General features: G+C 39.4%; 2 protein-coding genes across 2 annotated transcripts; both read right to left on the minus strand.

The window, feature by feature from the left end:
* Positions 1–5,563: 5,563 nt before the first annotated feature.
* kcnj12b (potassium inwardly rectifying channel subfamily J member 12b) lies at positions 5,564–6,844 on the minus strand. Its single transcript, XM_078269540.1, has one exon. The coding sequence runs from the start codon at positions 6,842–6,844 to the stop codon at positions 5,564–5,566; it is 1,281 nt and encodes a 426-aa protein (XP_078125666.1).
* An 8,975-nt stretch (positions 6,845–15,819) lies between these two features.
* Positions 15,820–25,122, minus strand: LOC144530069 (uncharacterized). The gene is made up of 12 exons (XM_078269475.1): positions 25,043–25,122; positions 24,710–24,957; positions 24,339–24,517; positions 24,086–24,196; positions 21,186–24,002; positions 20,943–21,090; positions 19,980–20,085; positions 18,438–18,594; positions 18,178–18,270; positions 17,748–17,834; positions 17,184–17,310; positions 15,820–16,860 (listed from the first exon to the last, which is right to left on the minus strand). The coding sequence occupies exons 1-12, from the start codon at positions 25,120–25,122 to the stop codon at positions 16,751–16,753; spliced, it is 4,263 nt and encodes a 1,420-aa protein (XP_078125601.1). The 3' UTR covers positions 15,820–16,750.
* Positions 25,123–25,575: the final 453 nt, after the last annotated feature.

The raw sequence follows: 25,575 nt of genomic DNA on the forward strand, positions 1-25,575 counted from the left end.
GTTGTCAACAACTAACTCCTCCTGTGAAGCATGTCTAAGAGATAATTAATAATTTACAAAAAAAATAAATGGTGGGAAAAAAGTATTATGATCCTTTACTTAAATACAAGTACCAATGCAACATTGTAAAAGTGCTGAAATACAAAAAAAAAATCCCTTCATTCAAAACACTTCATTAAGTAAAAATGCATAGCTATTATCAGCAAAATGTACTTAAAGTATCTAAAATAAAGGTACTCGTTATGCATAAATATAGCCCCTTTTGAGTGATATATTATTATTATTATTATTATTATTATTATTATGGAGTAGAAGTATAAAGTTGCAGAAAATTCAAAGTAAAAATACCTCAACATTGCACTTAAGAACAGTACTTAAGTACATGTACAGAGTTTTTTCCACCACTTAAAATAGTATAGCACAGCTGTAGTGGGGTAGGTGGTGGTGGGGGGGAGGGGGGGTTACTGATGGGGTCTGGGCAGTGAGAAAGCATTCAGTGGCATATACGCAGATGGGAAACTAGAAACTCTGATTCCTGAGTGAAATCTTCCTCGCAGTACAATACATTGGAAAATCTTGATGTTATTTGTATTGATTCTCATTCTGTTTTTTGGGAATACAGGTATTTAATACATTATTCTTGAAGTGATACTGTCTAGGGTACTAGGAAAAAACTATATTTATGTGAACAAATTGTACTTTTGGTAATGATAAGTGCCCTGATGTTTTATATTTGTTATATTTCTTAGCATGTTTAAAGCTATAGTGCGTAGTTTCTGTAATGACAACAAAACTGTCGGCGCATCCATATGATACAAGCCTTCCGTGATCACGCACCACCCCCACCCCTCCTCCACACAGCTAGTAGCCGTGGAGGACACAGAGGATTAAAAAAACATGATGGATTCTTCAGAAGAGGTAATTATCTTCACTCTATTTTCTGCGTGTGAAAGTTGCCGATCGAGACCAGATTCTGAACACAGCCATACTGAGAAATACAGAGAGAGTTTTGTGGAGCTGATAGTCTTAATTAGCTTTGTAGCAACTCATTTGGCAACGGCTTGAATGTAATGGACGTTCATTAATATAAAAAAGTTACGCACTAAAGCTTTAACTTAACATGCTTATTTTAGACAACATGACTCCAGAAAAAAACTTACCGCTCTGTGTCAATACAACTTGACCTGTTAAGTTTCACCTTGTGTAAAAACGTAGACGGTTTAAAGCAACGGGTTTCCACACACATTTCTAGTAAAGTCAACTAATTTGGGATAACAGTGTATACTGTGTATAAATACATTAATAAACACTTAAAATGTTCTGATAGTTTTAGAGCATGTCTGATTATGACTACATTATAGTGAGTTGACAATTCAAGTGATAATATTGTTTTTTATATTATTATTATTATTATTATAATTATTATTATTATAGGATATTCCATGTTGAATATTTCAGTGTTATGTGTTGTACATTGATTTTTCTTTTGTTTTTGAAAGTAAAGACAATTCACACGGTCTCCTTTGTGTAGCTTCACCTGGGGACAGTTAGACAGCAGTTTGAATTACAGTCTAATCCACCCTGATTTCTAAAACCAGTTTCCTCTATCACATTTTCCCAGTCAGGATTTTTTTTCCAACCAGCAATCTTCCATTCATAAGTTCACTCCTCTAACCTTTAAACGCTCCACACCCCTCAAAAGAATAACAACACTGCCTTAGCTATCTGATTTGGCTGTGAATGGAAATGGAAACTGTAATATAGTATCAGGAAGATGCTAAGAATTCTTTCCTTGAGTTGATCTGTCCTGATGTGATATCACATCCCTACGCCAAGGACGACAATACTTTAAGGCTGACTCTGACGAAAAGCTCTTTACAGCAGAGTCTTGCCTATAGATGGATGGTTACATTTCAGACACACAACAAGCCAAAGAGCATCAAAAACATCTAATTGACATTTTTTAGCCGAGGTATATTAAAACTGCACCAGAAAGACATTTACAGCTTTGTATTTACACCTTTTATGACGAGAGAGCAATCAAACTGTTGGAAAAGACTCCTCTGGGAGCTTTTGGGTTTTTTTGTCCATTGGCCCTGACTGAGGATACATATTTAGGGGATTTCATGTTTTCAAACACAAATTCTAAAACTCAAGTGAGAAAGTAAATCAAATCAGACACAATACATTCTTGTCTTGTCTTGTCTTGTCAGGTCCTAAAAAGTTTAAACTTCAGATAGGCAACATTTTCATCCATTAGTGACATTAAGTACTTTTAAAGTGAAAAAGTTGAAATGGTCTCAGTCAGAATTGATAGTTAATAGAAAATACAGGAACAATATGAATCAGGTCTCATATATCTGGAGTGATGGCTTAAGGAGAAGAAGTGCAGCTGTTGCATCATGTTACTGTTTTCCACCCTCCACCTCCCTCTGGCAGCTGAGGGAAACCAGCGAAGAATAGAACTGCTGCAATTAAGGCCAAATTTGCCTTTCAACAACCCACTCTGCATGTTGGAAGACTGACCCTCCACAGCTTCTTCATCCTCCAACACTGCCGAGTGGGTGGGAAGCATCTCAGTTTATTCTCAGTGCTCCTTCCATCACACAGCACCTCTCAAAGGATACAGCAGTCTTAAAGTAAAGTAAGAATTGAGACTTTCATTTGGCGCTCAATATTACTTCCTGAAAGTTAAATGCATGAAAGTTTATTCTGTTGAATGTCACTGTGATGGGACTTGATGCCAGGATAAAAGTTTAATATCTTATACACCCACTCTTTAGCTCTTTAGTTGACAGGTCATATTAAATGGTAATTAAATAATACCAGATCTGGGTGCTTGGATATAGGTACCACCAACCCATAGATACAATGATATTATACTCATATCTGTCCATTTTACAGGACTTTTAACAAGCATTACTTAGCATTTACCATCAGTAGAAGCTGTGAGCTATGTGTGTGCGTGTTTATGTGTGTGTGTGTGTGTGTGTGTGTGTGTGTGTGTGTGTGTGTGTGTGTGTGTGTGTGTGTGTGTGTGTGTGTGTGTGTGTGTGTGTTCAAGGTTACAGGGCAGTGAAATCAAGCGGGACTGCCAAGTCTTGTCTGTACATATGCAAAGACATGCCTTATTGGTTGCATAACAGTGAAAGAAGAAACCTCTGACCCCAACCAGATATCATCCCACCAAATCACTGCCATAAACTACAGTCCATTCCTCCATGTTTATCAAACAGCTCCCACTTTCCCGTCCCACTTATTTGTTTTAACTCAACAACAAATGCATTCAACAGATGGGTATCGTTCAAATAATCCCTGCACTTTGTGTCTGTCTGCCACAAAGGGATAAGAAAACTGTTGGCTTTGTGAGATATATTTTATTGTGGTAATCAACAGGAGATTTTTCTTCTTCTGTCAATTTATATATTGTTGTCTCACACAACAAAGTAAAACCTTGTTAGAAGAAAACAAAGTACAACTCAGAGAGTCCAGATTGCTTCAAATACATTTAGTGGAAGACAAGAAGCGGTCGTTCAATTCAGTAGACGTTATTTCAGTCCATCAAGCAAAGAGAGTATTTCCAGTTTCTTGCTTTGATTAAGACATGTATGACAACACATATTCTTTTTTAATAATGTTTTAATACTTAGTGTCTATTCAGCCAGAAAGTGATAAAACCAAAAATAATAAAGATTTATTTACAATAATGGCCTGTATGTCAATGTACAAATTAGCTATCTTTCCTCTGACTTTACATGCAGGAAGTCCTTGGCTCTGCTCTTGGTTCAAATGGCAGTGGAACCACAATTTGTTTCTGGAGCAAGCCCATTCTGATATTTTCAGCACAAGTCAGCAAGATATAAATACAAATGTGCTGAAATTTGCTGAAATGGTAGTCAGGTGTAGTAAGTTAACCCACATGGAGCTATTAGATTGAGAAATGTGGAGGGAAAACAAATTAATCTCACCTGGGATAAGTGAAGCAGTGCTACACTGTCTGACCTAAAATCTGTATTGCTCTATTAATAGTAAGAGAAAGAAAGAGAATAATGCCTCTGGAGAAGAACTAAGAAAAATAATATATAAACTAGGAAGCACATGTCTCTGCAAAACACGATTAAATAAATGTTTCTTGATTGCCTGCATGTCTGCTTGTTTTCAAATTAATATAATATGCCAAAGGTTATCTCAGGGTATGGATTGATTTGTTTACACTGATTTCCAGGTAGACTATTTTTTATTATTGTTATATAATCTTCAAACTCATTTTCATTTAATTCATTTTTCATTCATCTTCATCTTATTATGACATGAAGATAACACTATAACGCATTTAAATCTGAGTTAGAGCTTATTAAAACGATACCATATATATATATATATATATATATATATATATATATATATATTAATACAAGTGATTACAGAACATTTAAATGTAAGAAACTTTATATCGATATTCAAGCACTTGAAGAGATATTCTCAGTACTGTATTTTGTGTTGTGTGCTGGGGTTCCCTTTGGTCAATATTTGTGTTTTTTGGATTTGGCCTTTAAACTTTAAAGAGACATATCTTGAAAAACTCACTTTTGAAATATTGTGAAGTAGACAGGCAGTCAGTTTTTGTGTGGGCTGCCTAGCTTTAGCCAGTGAGAGTGAAATATAATCAACGGTTGACTGCTAAAAAATGATAAACCTGCTTTTGTCTACCACTGCCTCAAATCAAGGACCCATTGTTTCTGAAAATACTTGCTTTTGAGCATTAAATCTGCTTATTATTGTAAATTGCATGTTGCTGTGGAAGAACAGAAAGTTTCACAGGTGTAGCAACACCAAGGGGAGCAGAGCTCAGTCACTCAGTGTACGCTCAAAAATGTTTCTGGTAAACTGTTGAGAAAGAAACTTCATATTTAAAATCTACTCAGGTCAAATGTTTCCCTCTGGCTGAATATATAAGACAAAGATATGCATAAATGAGTGTTTTCCCTTTTTGGGATAGAAATATTTAAAACTCTACCTTGTCATGTGCCCCCCCCATAGTTAGCCTACATGCATGCATATCAGTATGTCTGCCAACTTACCATCCATTTACATTGTATAATGTAGAATATTTAGTATTATTGTTCACAAAAGTTATATCATTAAGAGGAAAATCCACTGTTAATCTACACTTCTGTTTTTACCAAATTAATCTGGAGAAATATTCCCAAGGTTTAGTTTCCTAAACATCATCTGCAAAGTGTCAATTTCACTCCACACTCGTTGCAAACTATGAAACATTTCTCAAAATATTCATACAAAACTATGCTATTGTCATGCACTTTATGTTTCGTCTGCAAATTGAAACATGACATGATTGTTTTTTGCATTAAAGCTCCATAACAATTTCGGGAAAGCAAAAGAGTAAATCCAATGAGAAATGTCCTTGCTTTTCTGATGGAGATCATTACTGCTGTTTATCCACCTTTATTGGTATCCTCATGTCAGGAGAATGACAGTCATAGGGCTCTTCCCACGACGCTTTCTGCATCCAAAAACAAACCAAACAAGCAACAGCCAAAGGTTAGATTTCTGATTCTTTATGGGAGGACTTTTGATCATGTCCAGGAATGGCCTGCTCATCCACTAGCTCTGTTGAACACTTTCTGTCTTCCTCTTTCGCCACATCCCCCTCCTCCTCCTCATCCCTGCTGATGAAGGCCAGCTCGTTCTCATAGCAGAAAGAGTTGGCGCCAGATGTTGGGAATTTTCTCTCCTCCATGTCCTTGGCACTGCATCTGGGGGTGGACAGTACTTCAAATGTTTTGTGAAAGTAGGCATAATCTATCCTGTACTGGCTCTTCTCCTCAAAGATGACGGGTTCAAAGCGGTGACCCCACAGGATCTCTGAAGGCAGGTAAGAGCTGCGCGCCTGCGTCGTCATGGCTGTGGCTTCCACCAACCCCTCAAGTATAATTACTATCTCAAAGTCAGATGTTTCAAGATCTTGTTTACTGATGCCAAACAGTGGACTTTCTTCATTAATCTCATGTATGACAGTGAGGGGTGCAACCAGAAACAGGCGATCTGTGCCATTGTCATAACCTACGTTCATGTCAATCTGATCCAAGGGGATGTATTCGCCTTCCTCTGTGTAGCGGGGCTTGACGAGCTGGGCTCGTACATGAGCTTCCACAATGTGGCTCTTCCTTAGATTAGCAACCCTAAACATGAAGCACAGTTTCCCATCACGCAAAGCGATGACTGCGTTGTGGCTGAACAGTAGAGTCTCTGCACGTTTTTTGGGCCTTGCCATCTTGGCCATGATGGCACCAATCATGAAGGCATCGATGATGCAGCCCATGATGGACTGAAAGACCACCATGAAGACAGCAACCGGGCATTCCTCTGTCACACAGCGAGCACCATACCCAATGGTCGTCTGGGTCTCAACAGAGAACAGGAAAGCTGCCACAAAGGTGTTAACCTGCATGACACAAGGAACAAAGTTGCCATCCCCTTCAGGATGTTCCATGTCACCGTGTAGGAGGCCAATGACCCAGTATGACAGGCCGAATGTTAGCCAGGACACCACAAACACCAGGCTGAATAGCAAGAACATGTATCGCCAGCGGACGTCCACACACGTGGTGAAAATGTCAGATATGTACCGCTGTGATTTCTCATCCATGTTTGAGAAGTGGATGTTGCATTGTCCAGCCTTGCTGACAAACCGGCTGTGGTATTTGCGTCTTGTGTGAATCTTGCCATTGCCGAAGCTGCCCACAGCAGGCATGGTACTTAGTCTCAGGCCGTCTTCTTCACAGGACACGTAGCTGTGGTGGTGGGCCCTTCCCACACTCATGCCTCAGTGGGGCACAGCGACGTGGCTTCACACTATCAGCTTGAATCATACAAAACTGACCAGGCTCAGAGGAAGTGCACAGCTCCGCCCAAAACAGTGTCAGTGTCAACTGGAATTGAGAAGTGTGGCACAAAACTATTTTCCTGTAAAGGAAGGACAGGTAAAATATTAGTATTTGTATGAATGTAAAGTGAGGGATATCACCTGAAAAGTTGAATATGAATTAATTTACCTTTGTTTAAACAGACATACAGTAATGTTTGCAATAGTACATTAACGTGTTGCTGTTTCTGGACTCAGCAAAAACATTGCACATTTAATAGACTGGACACGGCCAATGAACATGATGTATATTTCCCCTTCAAATTTCCCCGTAAGTAGCTTTAGTGTGAGATAAAAAAAACTTCAGTTTAAGAATAACACACATTCTCTATCTACACATTATCTCTTCGTTCCACACTATTGACTATAACTACTTTTGACTACTTGTTTAGGACAGACTTCTGACGTGATAATGATTATGATGTACTTCTCTAAGGATTCACTCACTGTCAAACCACATAGTTAAGGAGATGGTTTCTAATAATATCTGTTGATTTAAAAAGCTTTCCTAGCCACTGTTGATTTAGTAACAAATCTTTTGATTGTTTTTCCTTTCAATGTAAATGTTGATGAATGTAATTTACAATTATCTGTGTTTTGAAGCTGTTTAGACGTTGATTTATTTATGCTACACAATTTAGGACAGGCGTGCAAATGATACAGTTATACATAGATTGTCAAACACAACTACATTTTATTTTTAATATATCCTTTCAGACATTTGATTTTCTGTCCTTCTCTTTCCACCCTGCTCTATTGGAAATACTCTGGTGTATACAATACATGTTTCTCTGATCAACAAGGTACAGAAATAGCCAGCTAATCCAATGTCCTGCCATTTTATGTGACGTATCTTCTGTTTCCTCCAGCTGGCACAACTATTAGAGTCACTGGAGTACTGTGATGAGGCTGTGTGATTCCCTTGTGAGGCTGGACTGGAAAATAATATGGGCTGAAAAAGACGGGGCAGAAAATTGGGTATCATAGAAAAGGCCTCAAATCCAAATGGTTTGATGGTAATCGATGGAAACACTTCAGGCACATTAACAGAAATAATATTCTAAAAAAGGGGAACTTCATCCAATTGCAGCCTTCAGCACATCCTTGAAATAAAATGTGTTATATCTTCCATGTGATTTCCAGCAAACTGTGCGCCATACAGTTTTGATTGTATTTTTTGTTTTTGCTAGATAGTGCAAGAACCAGTATTATACAGTAAATGTAATCAGATTCCTTCTCAACATCCTGTTCACACAGAAACACATTACACAAAGGAAGACAATTGTGATTCCAGGGCATTATCAGCAACAGGTTTATAGGCCTTCTGCCTGAATATTTTGGAGTCAGACTGTCTATTAATGTTTTAGTCTACAGTCAATGTTAGTGGCTCTGTGAGGCTGTACTTAAGCACAGTGGTGCTTTGAGTTAAATGCTAACATCAACATGCTAACATGCTCGCAATGTTTAGCAAGCAGAATGTTTACCTTAGTTTAGCATGTTGGTATGCTAGCATTTGCTAATTAGCACAAAGCTACATTGATGGCAATGTCCTTAATTTAGTAGGTATTTGGTCATAAACAAAAAATGTTGGACAGAATTTTTTACCTGATGATGGTACTAAATGAAAACTTAAGTGTACCACCTTCATATCCACCTCAGAATGCATTGTAATCCCTCAATTTGTGGAGAGGTTCAAGTTTATTGTCACATGTATAAGTACAGTGAAATGCTTGTTTTTTTCAAGAGACAAGATGCAGTCAAACATCAAATAACGTACCTCAATGCTTTAAGAATGGCACTTATAAAGCATTTGAGATAAATTTAATAAACTTTAATAAAACAACCAAATGGGGTCACAAAGGCTGCTGTGCAGGTGTCCCCACCACTGATGCACTATAGCTATAGAGATCAATACATTGTACAGAACAGTAACATAAAGTAAATGATGAATTTGGTATATACTTTCTGTACAGATTCAAGTTGAGGTATGTTTCAAACCCTCAAACTGAATTGAGTACAGACTCCAGGATGACAATTGATAACAACAAATTTGACATTATGTGCATGTTTGAGTATGGATATGTGTGTGCTTTTTACGCAGTAGTTTCTGTTTCTCAATGCTCTAGTTGCTAGGAGGCAAAGGTTATTAATATCTAATATTCTGTCTGACAGCTTCTCAGCTCTCAAAGGAGCCACCCTTTGCCTGCTGGGCTGTGATCTCAGCACTGGAGCAGAGATGAGTCTATTTCTCTCCTGATCACGATAGAGACTGAAAATATATTTGAATTAAACAATGAGACAGTCCACAGGTCTATATATATAGTTGTTCTGTCTAAAGCAGCTTACCTTGTATGCAAGTGTTCCCAATAAATGTTGATTTCCAACTTTCCTTTTTTCCCCCAGGTCTTTTAGCCAAACTGCTGCATCCTTCTCCTCAGGCTTTCTTCAAATCTTCTCTTTTGTTACGGGTAGAACCACTCTATCCTCCTGAGGCAGAAAAGTAAATGGCCACAGAGTACCATCATGTCTGTGCCTCCTACTTTAAATGTGTCTCTTTTTCCACTCAATAAGCAGAGCATTACAATTGCTTCTTCTGTCAAGTCCTCCAAAGTTGTTGCTCGATTGATATCCAGTTGATCAGAAACAGACAAGAAATTAGAAAATGACTTTAATGAAGAATGAAGTCATAATTTGAAGCACTGAAATAGCACAACGACTTGATCACAGCTATCCCAAATTAAATGTCTGTAGGACTCACATGGCCTTTAGGGTCCAATCCAATCACAAAATTAGTCCCTCACAGCTTATTTCAGAGTCATGGGCAGTCGACAGTATCACACTTTCTTGGTATATCAGCTATCTGATCTTGTTCTGCTGCAGATCCCACTCTGTATCCCACATCCAGTGAACTATTGCTCACTGCTCAGCTCTCGTCCTCCCCCTCCCTTTCACGGTGTCACTGTAGATACTTGGCATTTGGAGACGAAGTGCTCTTCCCCTACCAAGTGTTGCACCCGCTGGTCAGCAATGCTCAGAGTTGAAAAGACCAACTGGTTTATTCAGGACTGATGTGTAGAGACCAACCATAACCAGAACATAAACATATACAATTCATTTATCTGGGTTAGATTGGCACATTTGGTGTATTATTGGTCCAGAGGTAATTAGGTTGGCATAAATGGAAGTAAAGTTAACACTTCTAATTCACTACCATACTCTGTAATGTTGTCTTTATTTTCGAACTAAAAACCAAACATATCACAGAGTGGGTGGTGTGGTCTCTATTTTGACTCATTCATGAAGCAAAGCAGCTCCTGTTGAACATGCTGGACTTGCTCATGTAGGCAGTTCCTTGCTGAACATCACTCATTTGTCTTATGTGTGTGTGCATGCCTGGAGGAAGGAGGAAATCAGTGAATAGTTAGTGTATCACAGGGCCAATGAGCAGTTGTTCCCTTGATCAGAGTTAAACAAGACTGTGTGAAACTGTACTTAGGCAATGCATTAACATCAGCATGTTTGCTGATGTTAACCAGGTGTAATGTTTACCATGTTCACCTTACTGCATGTTAGCATGCTATCTGCTGTTTGCTTTTTAGCACTAAACTCAAGCTAAAACTAAGGCTGATGGGAATGTCATACATTTTGCATTTGTTATTTGTTATTTGGTCCTAAACCAAATAATTTGACAAACCAAATGTTTGATTTAATGATGGCACCACTTGACAAGTTAGGATCACCAAAGTCATTAGGATACATCATCTGGGGACCATGAATATCTGTACCAAATTGTGTGCCAATCCATCTAGATGTTGAGATATTTCTCAGAATAAGGGAAAACATCAGAGGATCACCAAAGTATTCATCCTCTGGAAACCATGAATGTCTGTAAAACAAAAAAAAAATACCATGGCAAACCATCTGATGGTTGTTGGTGATGGATGGATATTTCAGTCTGGACCAAAGTGGTGGACCAACCAATATAGCCACGGTGATAGGATGACTTTAAAAAAAGTGTCCATAGTATAGTGAAAGATATTTCACTCTTGGCCAAAGCATAGGACAGACACACTTACTTTGTCACTAAATATTTCTTCTGGGTAACGGCAATTAATTTCCAAACACTCCAGATAAAAATATATCTGCTATGTGCAGTGGGCAAGCTACAACACATCTCATGCTGTTTTTTTAACAACCCACCGACACACCTCTCTTCCTGGGAGTTTGTAATTATTTTACAGGACAGAAACAGGATCAGTAGTTCCAGTGACCTAACCCAGATTCACTAGATGCCTTCACAGAGCAAAGAGATGGGTGGAAGGTGCACGGCATCCAAGGAAGCTAAGCCGGTTGTCTGAGTATCAGTTTTCTAATTTCTGTAATAAGACGAATTCTAGGAAATAATGTTTAACCTTTGAGAGTGTCAGTGCTGTTGGATCTGTGCTTACTAAAGCAATAAGACTATAGTATCTTCACATATTTTCACATTTATTAAGTAAAATCTTTAACAGAAAATCTGTTGAATGTAACATTTGGCAGGCTATAAATGTAATTATTCATACAGCACATTTCAAAACCTTAAAATACAAGGAGCTTTGGGTGTGTGATCCTGTGTGTGGGTGAGTCATATCTTTACATACACACTACGTTACTGTTACTGTACGTTACTATGATATTAGGCCTGTAAATGGGTTGTGGGTTCAGTTATGAGATGGCAGACCAGATGGGGATGTGAAGTGTGCTATAGGGACAGAGAGAGCGCGGCCAATACCTCGTACCCAGCGAGTTATTTAAAGGCAGCCTCACTGCGGCAGGACAAAGTGGGCCAGGCTTGACCACACTCAAGATACACACGCTGCAGTTTGATCACCTTTCAGATAATCAGCACAAACTCTCCTGATTCATATTGAGTGTTATGTTGTGGTTATCCAACATATGTGATATGGAAGACACAGGATGTTTACTCAAAGCTCAGTCAGACATGAGCGTAACTGGTCCTGGCAGGACACTCAGGATCTTGAGCATGGCAGGTACTCCAATTATACAACTGTGTAACCGTCTGTTTAGTTCAGTCTCAGCAGCACTCCTGCTGCTCATGCTCACTTTCTGCAGCTCATTGTTCTATTATCTATAGCTATCTATATATAGCTATATATCAGTATCTATAGCTGTAAGACATGGCCTGTAATTACTGTTGGGAATAACATCAATCACACAGTTAAATAAGTGATTTATCTGCTGTTTCATCTTAATAGTACATACATTTGTAAAATCTTTGAGCAAGAGCTTGTAACTTGTAACTTGTTTTCCCCTCTTAGTCAGTGCTGCCACATTAGGTTACAGTGGCCTCATGATTGAGGCTATTTTTTCAACTGTAGAAAAACAGCAGAAAATTCATTAATTTTTGTCCATCTTAGGAACAGAGCTAACTCTATTGCTAAGATGGACCTCCAACAAAATGGTTGCACACCTGTTTAACACAGCAGTGATCACAAGGAAGAGAGAAATAAAACACGAAGTATACTGTAAAGAGTGTGAGTGATATTTATGTCTCTGTTGGCAGCCAACACCGCCAAAAACAACCTGAGTGGGGAAGAGAGGCGTTGTGCTCCCACCGAACAGAAAGACATGCTGCACATACACAAGACACACAACTTTTTTTAGGTAGCTGCTCACTAACCTCCCTGCTCCAGTTAGAGAGTCTGCTCCAGATCAGCCTAATCAACATCCTGCCTCATCATAATAAAGTGCCCTCAAAGTGCCTTCTGCAATCCAAACACTTTAGTTAATTCTGTTATTCTACCCCATACAAGTATTAGTATAGATAATGATGTTTATTTTTCTTCAAATAACAAAAAGGTTATTTGAAAAGGTTATGAAAGGTTTAACGTCATGGTCTGGTCCTGTTCTAAAAATGTGTCAATCTGTCGGTACATGGTTCACGTTAGTCGTTGAGTTATAAAATTGGTGCAAATTAAGTGATTTCATATTGAATTATTGTTCATGGCTTTTAAAGATGTCCATATCGTATCTGATATAAATATGCTTCACATCTTCACACCTGTTTTTGCACCAACAAAACTTTGCTTGTTTGTTTCTGACACATCATCCTCATCATCCTCCATGCCGAGGCTGGCATTGCCAAACTGATGTTGGTGCCAAATTTATATTTAAGGGGGCAGTGATGGCCTAGAGGTTAGAGAAGAGAGCTTGTGACCGTGAGGTTGTTGGTTCAATCCCCACACCAACAGAAAAAAATGTATGCTTGTTCCCTTGAGCAAGTCCCTCAACCCCAACTGCTCCAGTGGAGTTGCTCAGTGGCCAGCAGATCAGGTGTGAATGTGTGCAACTGTGTGAATGTGATCAGGGTGTTCCTGCAAAAGAAAGGCTGCCTCACTTTTGGCAACAATGACAAATCCATTGTCATGGAAACACTGATAAATTTGAGTTCCATGTAGGTCACACACCTGATTTTGTCCAAATCAAAATGGAAATAAACAAGCCCATGCAACTCCTTCGTGTTCACACCCACTTTAAAACACAAACGCAGATTTGTGTTGCATGTAAGAGGAAAAACAAGCAGAGTTGTGGTCCCGTCAGCTGCAGTGTAAACACTACTGAAGTGTATCATTGTGGAAGCAGGCTGTGCTGGTTGCAGTAATTGATCTTTGCAAATGGGCCACTTATTTTTACAGCCTGAGCAGGTGTACCTTTGTACTGGTGTTTCTACATCAGCCGCTGATCAGTCATGAGGACTGGGAGCGTTTGTGGGGCAGCTTCGACCCGGCAGGTGCACATACACTCATACACACGCATACATACTGTACTCCCACACAAAGAAATGCAGAAACAAACTGAGAGAAGTTTATATTTGAGATATATATCAAAATGACTTTCTTTATTCTGTTTAACATGTTGTAATCAGAGTAAATGTCATTAGTATTAGAAAGTCATGTCGAGAAAATAATGAAGGAATTAAAAAAAAGAATGACAGTACATGATAATAAAGCCATAAGAGAACTATTTGTGAGCGTGTTTGTCAAAGGGTTTCAAAGATTTAAGTTTTACTTAATTCATATTTCAGTTAAATTTACATCCACTGAGCTATCAAGATTAAGAAGACAAGACAAATATATTTTCAAAAGGAAATTATGTGGTTAAAGGGACAGAATTCATGCAACACCAGGAACCCTTACCTTATCACAGATGCAATTTTGTATGCATTATTTAAAAGGATATCAGTCAGATATCATTCTCAGCTTACTGGTAGCCTACCAATAAACAACAGAACAGAGACAACACAACCCGCCTTATGAGGCTGAATCCTTAAAACTCCAATCATGTTCAAATGCTTTTGTATGCGTTGGCCCTTTGAAATGAATTTCTTTCTAAGAAAAGTTCTTTAATGTGATCATTTAGAGTAAAACTAATTAAAATCCCGTTTGCAAATCATACACATGACAGAATAATCCCACGCCAGGGTCCACTTTAGGGCTACAAATATTGATTACTTTCATTATTGATTAAATCCGGAGCCCAAGGTGACCTGATCTAAAATACAGTTGTCTATTGTACTTGTCCAACTCTAGTCCAATTACTCTTTTTCCAGAGCTTTAAACCACATCTTAAAGTGCTCTTCAGCAGATTAAATCTTCAGAGCTAGCAAAACTAGAACGTGGATGTGAAATTAAGATTATTATGTCAAACTACTATTTCCATTCTTCTGAGATGTTTTAGGATGAAAAACCTTACCTGCCTGATGTAAAAGCAACGTTGATTTTCAGGTATCAAGTGCAAAAATTGTGGTTATTTCGTTTTAAATGTCACAGCAAGCAAGAGCTCATAGGTGCAAAATTACATCCATGATGGATAACATTAAGAAACAGCGTTGCTCTTTCAAAGTGTTGGCTCACATGACTGCAGTTTCACACGCAGGAATCACAGGGAAGGAAAGATGAGTGTTGGGTTTTAATGAGGTGCGATGTTCCTCTTTAGGAATATGACTCCAACGAACAAATTAGGGCTTCTGCAAGGACACCAAGCTATGATTTATAATATACACAGAAATCAGAAAACAGATTTAGACATTTTATGTGAATGATCTGTGTTCCCATAGAATAAAGTTGGACAGTCTAAATTAAAAATGAAATAAAAGCTCTCCATGTAACATTCTAGATAATTCTAGGTTTACAAATATTAGGCGCTAGGGGTTAACTGAGGCGACTTGTAACATATCTCAGAGTAATGCGAGGCACATTAAATGTCAACGGCATTTTAATAACACACTCATTCAGAAGTGATTCAATATGTTTGGGATTTCTGAACTATGAAACCAGGGAATCCTTGACTATTTTCCTCCTGTATGACGTCTGGTCTGATGTTGGAGACCCTGCTGACATCACTGACAGGCTCAGTTCAGACTTGATGCTCCACTAATGAGGTACTGTACTGTGTAGTCCCTCAAGAGAGCGGACATCAGTGTTTTCCTGCACCAGCCTCCTCAGGTTCATGTGTCACACACTGCCACTGCTGTTGACAAAAGCAGAGCTGCACAGTGGTTGTTTTTTGTTGACATTCGGCCATATCAACACATATGTGACCCGAACCTCCATATAAGCTCTGTGTCTTTTTCATTTAGAATCTTGACACTGTTCTTTAGTTTTAGTAGTCTATAATTTTCCATCAGTGTGGAACATGTACCTGCTGTGGAAACAAATCTCCCTCTGGGATAATAAAGGCTACCTGTCCTTACAGCATGCTACTGATAATAATTTTCCATTTACATACTTTACAACACAGTTATTTATAGGCTCTCGCAAGCAGAGAAACAGGGAAACACAAACATGTGTTTTGGTTAACTAACAAAAACTTTAATGTTTGAATTTATATAACTGAATGATGCCAGAATAGAACATCTTCATACATCATGACTAATTGTTTCATATGTTGATAAAAATAGTAACCTTCCTCAAATTCTTGCCCTAATTTTATATTGCAGCTCAAATATTTTGGGTCATAAAACAGCTGCATGTCATCAGAAAAGATACACCGACATCAACCTCTGTTTCAGACGTGCTGCTGCTGCTGGGAGAGTACATGTTGTATTATGCTACATCTAGTGGTACAATATGTAAATAACAGTTTTTATAAAACTGATGCAACACACTGAGTCATTTAATGAAAACACAGGCAGTGTGTCTATAAGTTACACTGTGCAATGTACTGATGAACAAAATATATATAATTTCTTTGTGATTACAGTGTTATATTTTAGAGTAAATATTTTAGAAATGTTATCTAAAAACAGTTTGTTGCTCCCTCTAGTGGTATTCTGATGCCTTTTCTCTCTCCCTCTCTCTCACATACACACATACATATTTTCTAAAGCACATTAACAACAACAACAAACAACAACAAAACTTTTTACACAGTAAAAAACAGTTACATATAATATAACACATATTGTGTAATAACATATGTTACATATAACAGACATAATGTATAATACATCCTCTGTCTTTAAACTGCACTGACCAAACTGCAGTTTTACTCTGAAACAAATATTCCACTTTCTCATCTTGTTTGGATCAGAATGACTCAAACAACTTCATTCTTTCTTGGGCAGAGAGGCCTTCTTTTAAACTCTGCAAGCCAAACACACATAAAAAAAAAACCAAAAAAAAAAACAGAAAGAGTAAAAGTTCTTAATCTCCAGTTAGTATGATTGTAACACTTTACTGTGAGTTGAAGGTTTAAAAACAGGGTTTAAAATGGTTCATATGAAGGGAACATTTTTGGCATTTATCAATTGACAAAGGTTACCTTTGATCTCACTCCTCTGATCTGACGTGTGAGTGAGGATTTCTCTGATTTATTCAGAAAAGCAGCATTACTTGTGTTTGTCACAGTTTCCTCTGAACAAAACAAGAGGGTAGGAACAGACAGGAAGGGAATTAAAGGAGTAGTTCTACATTTTTGGGGAATGCACTTTATGAGAGTTAGACGAGGCGATCGATAGAGGTGCTGGTAAATGGGTTTTGTTACCTTGGGACAGAGCCAGGCTAGCTGTTTCCCCTTGTTTCCAGTCTTTATGCTAAGCTATTCTATAGGCTGCTGGCTGTAGCTACATTGTCACTGTACAGAATCTTCTCCTCTAACACTTGGCAAGAAAGCAAATAAGCTTTATTCTCAGACTTGAATGTATGTGTGAGTAGAAAACAAAGAAAAAGTGTCTCACCGATGCTTTGTTCTGAGGCGTCCCTGCTTGGAGACCAAGTGGCGAACTTGACATCTTCACAGAGTTTGTTGACATCCTGGCTGTTCGTATAGAGGGCCTTGAGCTTGTTCTGGGCATATATTTTGTCCTGTTACACATACACACAGACAGACATAGTTTATATTCAAAAGGGTTGAAGGAATCTGAGGCACTCAAGAGGGTAGTGGTTAAAAAGCCTTTAATATCTTCTTGGCTACATAAAGTCATTAGAACATGCCTATGCGTTTCAGCCATTAAGGCCTTCATCAGGACAAGTACAAAATGGTCGCCTTTGGGCTGTCTCTAATACTCAATATCCCCCTTTTGAAACTAGAGCACCAGAGGGACACTTTCTACACACCCGAGCAGCAGTCCATGCAGACTGTATTGTGACTGATAATTTATACTCATTCACTAATTTCAGTAAATACAAAATTAATCATGTTTTTGTTCAAGTATGAATGCAAAAGATTCTCTAACTATTTATTTCACAATTTAATCTCGTAATCTAGCAAGATCCCCAGATGTTACAAGAGATTTCAGTACCATTCGAGCAATCTTCAAATCTTCTCTGAGAGAATGAGCTTCCTGTCTGAGAAACTGCATTTCTGCCTCCCTCGCTCGCAGAATCACCTGTAACATAAAGTACATCAACACAGTACATCACGGTTATTCAGTAGTTTATATGTTGTGTGTTCTAGTAAAGGAGAGAAGAGTATACGTTAAGTGCAAACATTATACTGTATACCTATGGAAAACATTATCATTATTCCAACTTTTCTTCCAGCACTCACAAATGTATTTATAACCTCAAGTTGGATAAATCAATAATACACAAACCACTTATACCATCACAAACAAATTAAAATGCATGTTAACAATTAAACACACCCACAGCATCACTACTTTCTTCTTCTTGAAAGTTTTTTTATTGGACAAAGATAAAGTTTAAACCGTGTCATCCAGAGACACTTACCTCCATCTCATAGAAGTCGTTTACTTGAGGGGCGACATGTGCTTGTTGTCCATTTAGCGAGAAATGTAGCTGAGACATGTCATCTGTCTCTCTCTTTAAGGGACGACAGGGACAGAGGGGGAGATGACACATTTTACAAATGGCTTTTGAAATACACACACTGTTTACACTACTGACATGTGGATATGTTAATCGAAGACAAATGAAGAATACTCAGCTACATTGTCTGAGACACCTTTGTGGAAAGAAAATGTTTATACCTGCTTCTTTTTCAGCTCCTGGTTTTCTTTTTGGTACTGCATCAAAGCTTGTCTCTCATCCTGCAGCTCTTGGCTCAGCTGAGTGTTTTCCAGGCATCTCTGAGTGTGCTGAACCGACAACACCTCAAGCTCCTTATGCATCAACTGGATCGCCTTCCTGCAATGGCAAAGCAGAAGCATTATGCTGTACAGTAAAGTGAGCAGAGCAAGTAAAAAAGCTATTATGAGGAATTGGGAAAAAGAGCTCCCAGACACAGGTCCAATGGCTAATAATTGTTGACTATTCTTCTTTATGGAAACAACTGACATAAATGGTGAGACTTAAAGTACAACTGGAGGAAAAATGTGAATCATTAACATTATTCAAGACTAAATTGAGCTACACATTTGAAACACAGATTCACTATCAGGCCTGCATTGAATGATGGAAATACTGGGAGTGTATTTTTTTTTTTTAAAGATTATTTTTTGGGGGCTTTTCCCTTTATTAGACAGTGACAGTGGACAGACATGAAAGGGGGAGAGAGATGGGGGACGACACGCAGCAAAGGGCAGCAGGTCGGATTCTAACCTAAGCTAAAGCTAATGCAGGGTTCAGCCAACATGGGGTGAATGCTCTTACTGGGTGAGCTAGAGGCCGCCCCCAAAATAGTTTTTGGCAGTGTTTTTACATCTTCATTAGAACAGGTGCATGTCCTAATAAGTTGTACATGGCATTTGTATATTCTTCCAACCAGTCTGTGTAAAAAAAAGTTTGAGTTTATAAACACAATGGCAGCCTAATCTAGTATTTGCCCTTCTGTCACTCTCCAGGTATCAGCACCATGGACAGCGGTCAGCGACACAGGCCAAGACCTTAGCTTCTCTAAATGGAATATTAACAATATAAGTATAGCTATAAACAATATAAGTATACGTATATGTACACAGTATGTATTAAATTAAAAATAAAGATAGAAATAAAAAGAGCATTACATCAGAGAGAGTACAGAGGCATGAAGAGCCAGGGGTGGAGTGTGGAGAGAGTCAGGGTGGTTTCTGGGCCTTTTATTGATTGCTTAATTATTCTTTTATTCGACAATATTAATTTTCTTTTAACTTTAGAAAGGAAACTACACTAATTCTGAGTTAATGAATTGATTGATTATATTCTCAATCTAAGACAGGAAGTCAACCTGCCGTAGGTGATGTTTTTGTATATGTTTCCGTTTGTGATGATTTCATTTTTAAATGAAAAATGATGATTTTGCAGAAAGAAATAAAAAATATATAAATACGTTCAAAAAAGGAAAACCCAGAACTGTAACCCCTGCAGTAATTCTAAAACTGCTTCACACCGCCAAACACTGTTACCTTGTGATGTATAGCCTACCTTATGCAGTACTGAAAAATACACACATCACAATAAAATGCAATCCAATCCAAGAGTCCTGCAATATATGCTGCAGTAGTGTATACAGTAGCTAGATGTATGCAGGTGTCTTTCGGAGCTTCAACGTAAGAGAAAAAACAAATGCAGTGAAAGGACCAGTAGTCACTCACTCATATTCAATGCGCAGTTGTGCGATGTCATCGCTCTCCTTGATGTGCTGTGCTGATCGGCTTTTCTCCAGCTCCTGTTTATGGGCTCTCCTCATTGCTACAATGGCTGCAGAAAGATATGAAAACTTGCGTAATTGTTTACCATTGTTACCTTAGAGTAACTTAATTTATGATAATCTTCAACTAACTTTTCACGATGGACAAAAGCTTCTTGTATAGTAAGTCTTCTTTTTGCTGATCTTATAAATTGCTCATCTAAACATATACATATATATATATATATATATATATATATATATATATATATATATATATGTATATTGTATACTACCAGTCAAAAGCTTGGGGTCACTTAGAAATTTCCACTCCACTCCATTATAGACAGAACACCAGCTGAGATCAGTTGCATTGTTTTTTTAACCAGGGCAGCAGTTTTCAGATGACATTATGTGCTTACATAATTGCAAAAGGGTTCTCCAATGTTTTATCAGTTAGCCTTTTAAAATGATATCAGATTAGTAAACAGAATGTGCCTTTGGAACATTGGATGAATGGTTGCTGATAATGGGCAATGTAGATATTGCATTAAAGATCAGCCACTTCTTTCTACAACAGTCGAGAACCCTTTTGCCGTTATGTAAACACATAATGTAATCTGAAAACTGCTGCCCTGGTTAAAAAAACAATGCAGCTCATCTCAGCTGGTATTCTGTCTGTAATGGAGTGGAATGGAAATTTCTAAGTGACCCCAAACTTTTGACCGGTAGTGTATATTCGTAACATTTATTTAACTAATGCATTATAAGAATGTCCTTCATTGTTATATATTGTTTGTGAATCAATTTAAACACTGTTACAACTGCCAAAATTCCCTGTCACAAAAAAAGAAGTGAAATTCAGTTTGTATTGACATAACAGCCTAAAGTGCTTTTATTTTTGTATGACTTCTTGCTGAAAGTTTACCTGCCATTGTGGCAGATGTCTCTTCCTGCAGCAGCTTGTCTTTCTCCTTCAGAAGTGCTGTCACCTCTGTCTGATGCTGCTGCTGTAGTTCACCTATCAGCTGCCTGTGCATTTCCTCCATAGCAGTGACACCTTGATGACAGGATGCCTGTATTGAAATTTAGAAAAGGTTCTCTATTCAAAATCAATAATTGCTTTCTTTAAGAGACAGAGTAGCTGATAAAGAAATAAGGTCTTTGTTACCTCAAGTTTTTCAAGATCTTTCTGGTAAGCCTCTCTCATGGCTGCTGTACCACCTGCCAATATTGTTTTTCTCTCCGCCGCAGTCTGGTCTAGTGTGAAAGCAGGTGTCTCTGTGCAGGTTTTGGTCTGTTTCTCTTTGGAAGACTTGGTGTAGTAACCATGCAAGTGCTTCATCTCTTTTTCGTGGATCTGTTGCAGTTCCCTAATCTTCTCTTGAAACCCCATTTCCAGTTTTTTCATCCGTTCCTCATGATAATCCTCGATTTTCCGTAACTCTTCCAGGAGTCTCTGCTTCCCAGTCTCTACAGATACTATCTTTTGCTCAGCGCGCTCCAGTTCTTCTCTTAATACGGTGTTGTCCTCCTGAAGCTGACATAAGGTGTGATTAAAAGCCTCCTGCTCATCCTTTAATGTGATATCCTGCTCTTCGCACAAAGCTTGCAGTTTGTCCTGTAACTCCTCACTTTGCTGCTGCTCTAAATCTGAGTGCAGCCTGTCTAACAAATAAATTAACTTTGCCTGCTCCTGCATCCAATTTAAGTCAGCCGCAGAAGTATTTTCCCAATTATCATCCAATCTACACTCTACTGCATTGCCATCAGAAATCTCCTGGCAGAGTTGGTATAAGGATTTAGCCCTTCTCTGCAGCCTTGATATTAGTGTCTCTAACCAGTCTGGTTCTTTCTCTGCCTCTACCTTTTGGACATCAGATTCATTCCTTTCAACTGGTTTTTCAGCTCCTTCTGAACCTCTGCCCTCTCCCTGCACTTGCTCCTCGTAGGAAGCAAACTCTGGTGGGTTGATATCTGCCAGACCCTTCCTTTGAGGCTCCAATTCTTGATTATTTACTTGAGTCATGCTCTCATATTGATGCTGAACTTTTAAGGCAGCATAAATGAGCTCCGCTTCAGCACAGACTCCAACAATGGCCCGCTCTAAAGGTCCATTGTTGTCACATTCTGCTCTCCCAGTACTTTTTTTGGTTTTTAAGGCTATTCTTTGGGAGATTATGTTTTTGTACTTTTGTGCCAAATCCCCCACATTCTCTCTTGATGCTAAGGATAGTTGCCCAATGCCATGTTGACTCTGAAGGACAGACAGAATTCTTTCTACTACAAATACTTCCCTCATTAAACACTTCCCAACACTTTCCATGTCATCCTTTGGGGGCTTACTTTGAGCACTAATGTTGCTCTCAGCTACAGCTAATGTCTCATCATTGAGGATCCTGTCCTCTCCTTTGCTTTCATTGTGTGATTCATGCTGCTGTTTCTCTGCATCTTTCCTTCCCTGCTGAAGGCAGGCAGCAACGGTTGCTAGTTGCTTCTCAAAGTCCGTAATATTAATCGGAGTGGCTTGGAGCCTCTCTCTGCAGTCTTGTATGATGTTCAGTGCGACCTGAAACCTACCGACCAACATCCTACAGCGGTTTTCTGTCTCCTGGGCGAAGCGCTGGCTCTGCTTGGCCTGACTGTGTAGCAGCAGACTGAGGTGCTGAGCGGTGGCTCGGCTTTGAGTTAGCTGGGAGCAAAGGTGGGGGTCCCGGCAGCTGATGTGACTCTGGTGTTCTTCCAGTCTTTGCATGATGTCCCTTAGTTTCTCCTCTGTTAAATAAAGCTTGGTTTCAAGCATCTGGATCACAGACATAAATCTTTCTGGGTAATCTCCTGCATGTTCAACTGCATTTGAGTCTCTTGCATTCGGCCTGCTGTCATTTACAGTGAGAAGATCAGTTGTCTGTCTCTCATTTTTCTCATCCTTCAGCTGAGAAAAGGCACAGGTGCAACCTTTCAATACGTCATTCAGCTTCACTTCCGTGTCCTCCAGGCTATTACCTAGGACTTCCATCTTCAGCAAAACTTCACTCAGCTCTTGCTCCTTCCTGTCCAGGAGTCTCTCGTAGCCTTCTCGTATATCCTGTGTTTCAGACTCCTTTTGCTGCACCTTCCCTAAGGCCAGCTGCAGCTCCTCACTAACTCTCTCGTATGAGTGCTCAAGATTGTAGTAGTGCGTCTCATCTGTTTTCAAGCGGCTTTGCAGCCTGCTCACCTCCTCATCTGCCTCACATAACTGGTTCTGCAGCTCTTGACAGCGATGGTCGAGCTGCTCTCTTTCCTCTTGAAGTTTCTGCAGAGCAGATACTGTACACGCTAGCTCCTCTTGAAGCTGTTGTTGAGCCTCCTCAATGTCCCTGGTCCAGGTGTGAGTCTTATTCAGGCTCTCAACCTGCTGTTCAGCCCTGTCCAGTCTCTTCTGAAGGTCGTGTGAGTGTTGCTCTGCCTGTGCCAGGCTAGCGGCCAAGCTCTTCCGTTCTCTGTCCTGACTTGCTTGAAGGAGTGTGAGGTGCTTCTGCAGGCGAGCCTCCTTTTGAGCCTGCGCTTCCTCATTAGCATGAAGTTGAGTTGTCACCTCTTGGAGATGTTTGTGCAAGCGATCAGCCTCCTGCTGGATACTGTGGAAACTCTGCAACTCCTGCTGCAGCTGTGTGAAGCGCAACCCGGCCTCCCTCCTCTGCTCCTCACTGGCACTCAGCTGGGCCTTCAGGGTCGCCACGCAATGCTCCCACTCCATCTGCTGCTCATGAAACTGCCGACGATCTTGCTCCAGATGGGCTTGTGCAAATGCTGTGGCGTCACCCGTGACCAGTAGCTGTGCCTGTTGAGCTAAGAGATCTACCCTTCGTCGTAGTTCATCTTCCCTGGCTTCCTCCTGGCTACTCTTTTGAGCCTCTAGCTCAAAGCGGAGGTCATGGTTTATCTTCTGCAGCCGCTGTAAAGCCAATGCTTGTTCCAAAGACGAGTTGGAGAAAGGATCATTCTATGGGACAACAGGGAGCTTTTAGGGCAAACTGTGCTTTGCATGCTGATATGGTATATGTTTGAGTGTCTTCTGTGTTATACCTGTGGATGCACCCTTTTCTTGAATTGCTTCTCTCTCGCTTGCTTTAGCTCTTCCTGCAGATCCCTGTTTAACTGCTGCAGTCGAGAGAGTTCCTTCTGTGTTTGTTCCAGCTGTAGAGAAATAGTAACAAAACTGTCACATGAATCAGGTATTCCTGTGTTTACGTATTTAGGTGAACATGCTTTAGTCAATTGTTGTGTCAATTGTGTCAATTACAAACATACACACACACACACTCAAACATAATCCCACCTCTTTGACAAGTTGCCCAGGTTGCTGCTCACAGGACAATTTATCCTTCTCTTTTGTGCGCTCACAGGTGGCGTTTATTGATACTTGTTGCTCCAAACACTCAAGATTTGAAAGCGTTGTTGTGGAGGTAGAGCTGTCACTTCTAGCTCCTTCTACACACGGTGATACATCTGTCACACCTGGTGCACAGAAGGTTATACACAGAAATAAATTTAGTACAATGTGATATGTAATGATATGTAGCCATGTGATCATCATTGCGTCTGTTCTCCTATGAAGGAAATATGTAGAACATGATTGCAAACCACTAATATAGAAGCACCACGTGGTTGCAACATGAAGCGTACACTGAAGACAGAAAGCACCCTTACCCTCGTCCACCTGCTGTGGAGGAGCAGAGGAGGAGGTGATCATTGATGATGCATCAGCAGAACTCTCCTCTGTCTCTGGCTGCAGTTTGACTTCCTGTTTTTTCTGCTGTTGATGTGTTTCCTCTGCACTGTCACTGGTTTTGTGCTCTTGCAAAAAGCTGTCTGGGTATTCAGCTTTCTCCAGACCCTCAGCTGACTGTGAGTCTGCATGCTGTGATTTCTGATGAGTCTCTTGCTCTGAAAGGGAGCTGTGAGAAATGAAAAGGGAACTTATGTAGACTATGTACTGCTAATTGGCACTAATTATGCAGCATTTTTAACAAGTTTATTTACCTTATGGCGTCAAGGGTAAGACTGGGCCTCACATTCTTCAACACTGCTTGGACCCAGTTGTGTCTCATCTCAGAGGTCATAGCACCGAGTGTGTACACTCCATCTCTGGTCTGTGGTAAGAAAAGAAATATTATTCATTACACACCTTAAAGTGAAAGGTAGTGGATGTGTTGGCTTTCCATCTTGTCACAGTTTATCTAAAATGTGTGAATACTTTGATTTACCCTCGATATTTGGTAACATCAAAGAAGCTTGCCTCCTCTTTACTCAGGCATCCAATCCAATTTCAATTTAATATGTTTTATGGTTAGTGAAACCGTTTTTCAAATGTACTACAATATGTTGCAAAGAAGAATGTGCATAGACTGTAGTAGATGTGTAGATGGATTGTTCCTGGTATACAATAAGAAAACAGCACAATACAACACAGTACAGTAAGAAAGCAGGAATATTGGCGGTTTGCAATGGCATCCAGAACCAGACAGATAAAATCACCACACTGTAAGAAAACAATCCATTGAAAAATAGATAAT

This window comes from Sander vitreus, chromosome 15 (genome assembly GCF_031162955.1).
Source record: "Sander vitreus isolate 19-12246 chromosome 15, sanVit1, whole genome shotgun sequence".
In the NCBI taxonomy this organism is placed as follows: domain Eukaryota; kingdom Metazoa; phylum Chordata; class Actinopteri; order Perciformes; family Percidae; genus Sander; species Sander vitreus.

Excerpts from the sequence above, each read along its gene's own strand:
- kcnj12b (XM_078269540.1), bottom strand. The coding sequence starts at position 6,844 with ATGAGTGTGGGAAGGGCCCACCACCACAGCTACGTGTCCTGTGAAGAA.
- LOC144530069 (XM_078269475.1), bottom strand. The coding sequence starts at position 25,122 with ATGACCTCTGAGATGAGACACAACTGGGTCCAAGCAGTGTTGAAGAAT. Across the intron at positions 24,958-25,042 it reads CTTACCCTTGACGCCATAAG|CTCCCTTTCAGAGCAAGAGA; the intron begins GTAAATAAACTT and ends CATTTCTCACAG. Across the intron at positions 17,835-18,177 it reads ACGACTTCTATGAGATGGAG|GTGATTCTGCGAGCGAGGGA; the intron begins GTAAGTGTCTCT and ends TTTATGTTACAG.